General features: G+C 51.4%; 1 protein-coding gene across 1 annotated transcript in view; it reads left to right on the forward strand.

The window, feature by feature from the left end:
* LOC104160287 (paired box protein Pax-5-like) overlaps positions 1 to 4,379 on the forward strand; it is a gene marked incomplete at both ends in the record, with an annotated part of 11,070 nt that overhangs the window by 5,107 nt on the left and 1,584 nt on the right. The window contains one exon of the mRNA XM_009698382.1: positions 3,747 to 3,811. Within this exon, the coding sequence (XP_009696684.1) occupies positions 3,747 to 3,811 (65 nt within the window). The remainder of the gene's footprint in view (positions 1 to 3,746; positions 3,812 to 4,379) is intronic.

Raw genomic sequence — 4,379 nt, forward strand, 5'->3', positions numbered from 1 at the left:
CCTGTGAGTTGCTGAGTTGCATCCCTCGCTGGTGACGGTCCTGCGTGTTTGCTGCGGATGAGGCCTCAGTTCTGCTCAAAAGGGTGGGGGTTCAGCGGGACGCGCTTCGCCGGGGAGGAAAGCTCAGACGGCCGCCGCGTGGGGCAGTGGCCGTCTGGGAAAAGGGGGGCCCGGGTACCTGGAGGAGGGGACCCAAAGCACGGGTCTAAGGTACCACTTTGGTCCTCCTGATGCCTGCTCAGGTCTTGCTGAAGTTGTCCCAGAACCGTGCTGGCCTCTGCCTGCCGCCGTCAGCGTGAATATCACTGGGGGAGTTTGGCTGGTAGCTGTCGAGTGCCTCAGCTGCCTGCTGGTTACGTGGACGCGCCTACGCGGCCTTGAATTGCTTTAGTAAAAGTGCAGGAGAATCTCGTTTGGAGCCTCAGTCCCACGTTTGGGAGTTTTGCCGTGACCTTGCCGGGCAGGACTGGGCTTGTAGAGGGGCCTGGAGCTATGGTAACCTACTGCCACCTCAGTTACACCTTCTGTACTTGACGCTTCCTTCTGAGTCGAAGGATGTCTAAAGCTGGTGTGGAAAAAAACCCAGTGAAATACTCTGTTACAGCCTGGCAGACCGATAATAAAGGATTAATACTTGGAAGGCAGAGCACTTGGGCAGCCTCATGCAGACCCACACCCCTGGCAAGCAGGGTCCTTTCATTTTCGTTCAGGGCTGTGCTCCGTGCTGGGCTTCGACCTCACCACGCTAGTGAGATGGTTTTCACTTGTGCGATTGCATGCAAATTCTTTGAATGCAGCTAGCTATAAAGTCCCATCTGTGTCCATGGATGTGAAATAAATTGATGCAATATTCTTTTATTGGCTATCCCAACCTGATTTGCATTCATGGAGTTGCCGCTTGAGTAGCCGGAGTGGCTTCCCCGGCATTAGCGGAGAGTGGTGTCTCTGCCTTGCCGAGCGGAGCGTTGAGTCATGCGTTCACGTGTTTAAGAGCAGAAATGGGTCAGTTCACGCGCAGCCTTTGCTGGTGCCTGGGAGCTCCTGGCTCGCTGGTGCTCCGGAGCAGCCTTCAGTAACCCCACAGACATGGCATTTTCAGTTTTAAAAAGGATTTGAGAAATAATGTAAACACCAGGAAAACTGAGGGAAAATATCACTCTGACCGACCTCAAATTGCTAAGGGCAAACTCTGCTTCCGTAAAAGTCAGCTCGAGCCCTGGCGTGTGAGAAGCGTTGCTGCTCTCAGCAGCCCGGTGTTTGTGTAGTAGGGCTTCAAGCATCCTCCAAAAAACTAACAAAAAGGCGGTGATAGCTCTGGGAAGAAGAGAGAATAAGTAGCTTCCAGTCATGTTTTGAGCCAGTTTCCATATTCCACCTCTTGCTGCGTCCTTGTGTGTTTCCACACTGATAGTGTCCACACACTGGCTGCCGTTTCATCAGAAACCCGTTTTGTGGCCTGCCACCAAGTTTTTTGGCTGGAAATCTCATTCTTTCTCATCTGCTTGCAGCTGTGGCTAAGGTCTTTTCCTTTTCTTGAAGGTGTGCAATCCCTCTTTAAAAACACACGCGATCTTTTTTGAGTCAGTCTGTTTACCCGGAGAATTGTTCTTGCCAGCCTAGGAGCACATCCTGAAAACCCAGACCAAACTATCACGATAAGAAACCTGCAGCTCACATCAAGGCACTTGACTTTAATGCTAAATCCTCCCAGTTCCACGCTGTAGTCTGTGGGATTTATCCTCATGTTTAAAATTAACTGTATACGTCAAGGCTTTGCTGGTAGGGATGTTGCACGCCAAGGATGCAGACCCCTGCTCTGAAGGCGTGATGCCCTTGTTCACCTCTGAGGTGCGGATCACGGGTCGCCCTGTCGCCCCGGTCCTGAACTCATCGGAAATTGCGCAGTGTGGTTCCCGTCCTGCTGCAGGGGTGGTGAAGCCGGGCAGTTGGCGTTCCTGCGCAGGGGGGGACGGAGCCGCCACGCTGCTCCCCCCGGCCCTGCCTGCCCGCTGGAGAGAGGGGATGCTGGGGGCTGTGCTGTCGCTGCTGGTGGAGAACGCTGGCATGGACCGCGCTCAGCACATCCCCGCTGCCGAGGGTGCCTTTTAGCAGATGAATCTGAGCTGCTGCCCCTGTATATGAGTGAATAATAACTATTATTATTAATTAATAACATTAATTAATATTAATAATAGGCCACTCTTCCACAGCAGGAGCAACTCTGTGTGATTAAGGCTTAATTAATCATTGCGATTAGTTTTGCTCAAATAAGCCGAGAGCTGCCCAGCTGCTTCGACGTGCTCCGGTCCTCCGTCCCTCCGGAGATGAAGACGTTTATGTGTCAGAAGGACCCGGACACCCTTCCCTCGCCACGACAGCAAGGAGGCCTTGTGCAGGGGGGTGTTTCCACTCTTGATCGCGCAGGGTCCCAGGTCTTCGGCTGCACAGTCCCCCTCCGAAGCTGCGTGCGCAGGTCCCTCCGATGCCCCTGTGGGCCGTCTGCTCCATCCCCTGGTGGGGCAATTTGGTGCCGGAGACCCAGCCACAGAAGATGTCTAACACCCAGCAGCTTCGCTCTGGGGCTAGCATCCGCGAGATGTTTTCCTAACAGAGCAAGCCCAGACTCCGCAGAGGGATGGGCAGGGAAGGGGATGGCAGTGTGTCCTCTTCTGGGACGGGGCCAGGCGTCACCGGTGGTGGTTCCTCTACCAGCTCATGGGGTGACTTTCAAGCAAGCAGCTGCTCTTTGTTCCCATGAATGCATCCCCACGCCAGCTCTGTCTCGCCCATCGCCTTCTCTCCCCACTTCCAAATTCACGGCAGGCAGAACTGGGAGAAGAGTTTGTTAGGTAAAGAGAGGAGAAGCGCTTACTGCAGCATTACTGCTGCATAAACAGCGTGTCAGGTGGGGAGGCGTGTGGTGAGTGAGCAGCCTGGCTCCTTCAAGCCCTTTCCGATTCTGCTGCAGTCGGTGGCGGAACTGTGTTATCTCCGGAGATGTTTCAGACCCCGTCTTTTCTTTTTTCACAGTGCGTTGGCAGGGGAGCACTTGGTATAACATCTCCCCAGCTCTCCTTTGCAGATGCCTTCTGTGCTGCAAGACAACACATGCCTTTTACTTTATCTGCAACTGAGGTTTTTTCCTGATTGCTATCATTATAAATCAGTGCAGAGGCTCTCCCCAGCGACGACAATGTAGTTATTCAGCTTTTAAGATTAGCTTTTAATCCAGCACATTTTTGTTTTAATATTAATTTGGCTAAGCAGGTGCTTTTCCGAGTTCTCTAGCTGTGTGAGTACTGTACCCGAGGTGGTCTAGGGCCAGCCTTGCAAATGTGTCCCAGCACCCAAGGGTGCAGGTGACAGCCTGCTGGGATGTCTCGACCCAGAAGTGTCCAGGTCCCTGAGGAGAGGGTGCTGGGCCCAACAGGTGCCCAAATAGCGATGGATGTCTCTCTCCCGGGCGGTGAGGACTAGGTCCTCAAAGGCACCGAAGCACCAAACTCTGCAGCATCCCGGGGAGCACGCAGTCATCCAGATGTCCCTAACGGCAGGGGCTGGAGGCAAAAACAGGGTCCTGGGTCCACCCTGCAAACTTTGCTTTGTCAGTGGATGGCGAGGGCATAATACACCGAAAGGCGTTTTTGTGTTGATGTAGGTCTCCTGAACTGAAAAAAATAGTGTCTGATGCGCCCTGCAATTGTGTGCTTAATGCTAAGTAGATGTTTCTTCTCAACTACACACAGGATCATAAGGACGAAGGTGCAGCAGCCACCCAATCAGCAGGTCCCAGCCTCCAGTCACAGCATAGGTAAGGAAAACTTTTTTTTTTAGCATAAAAAAAAGTAGCATAATGGATTACAAATATTCTAAAGAACTTTTAATCATTCTTATGGACAGATAATTCTGCATAAAACACTTCAGCACACGTGCTAATGCGCCTTCTTTGTCATTCTCCAAGGGCTGAACATAGTAAATGAATTTTATAAATACTGCTAAAAGGTTTTGAATTTTACTGATTATTATGATAAATAGCTTTCACCATGAGACAGAAAATTGAAATCTAAACCAAAAAACCCCCACTAATGGGGGTCTATAGAATGTCAGATAATTAAAGTAATAAATCAAGAAAGGGATACTTATTCATAACATTTTCTGCATCATTAGTCAGTAAGTAGTTTTGAATGTGTTTTTTTCATCTATCAACCGTCCCTTCCATAATTCTTTGTGCACTTGCAGCCTTGAGTGAAGAGGTAGCAAAACTTTGCGAAACTTTAATTCAGCTGCAGAGCAGCGATGCTGCGCCCCGAGGCAGGCGATGCTGGTGGAGGGGGTCCCTGGGAGGGGCGACCCCGCTGGTGAGGCTTCCTCCGCCCTTC

The sequence above is a fragment of the Cariama cristata genome, unplaced genomic scaffold (assembly GCF_000690535.1).
Source record: "Cariama cristata isolate BGI_N322 unplaced genomic scaffold, ASM69053v1 scaffold26750, whole genome shotgun sequence".
Taxonomy (NCBI): domain Eukaryota; kingdom Metazoa; phylum Chordata; class Aves; order Cariamiformes; family Cariamidae; genus Cariama; species Cariama cristata.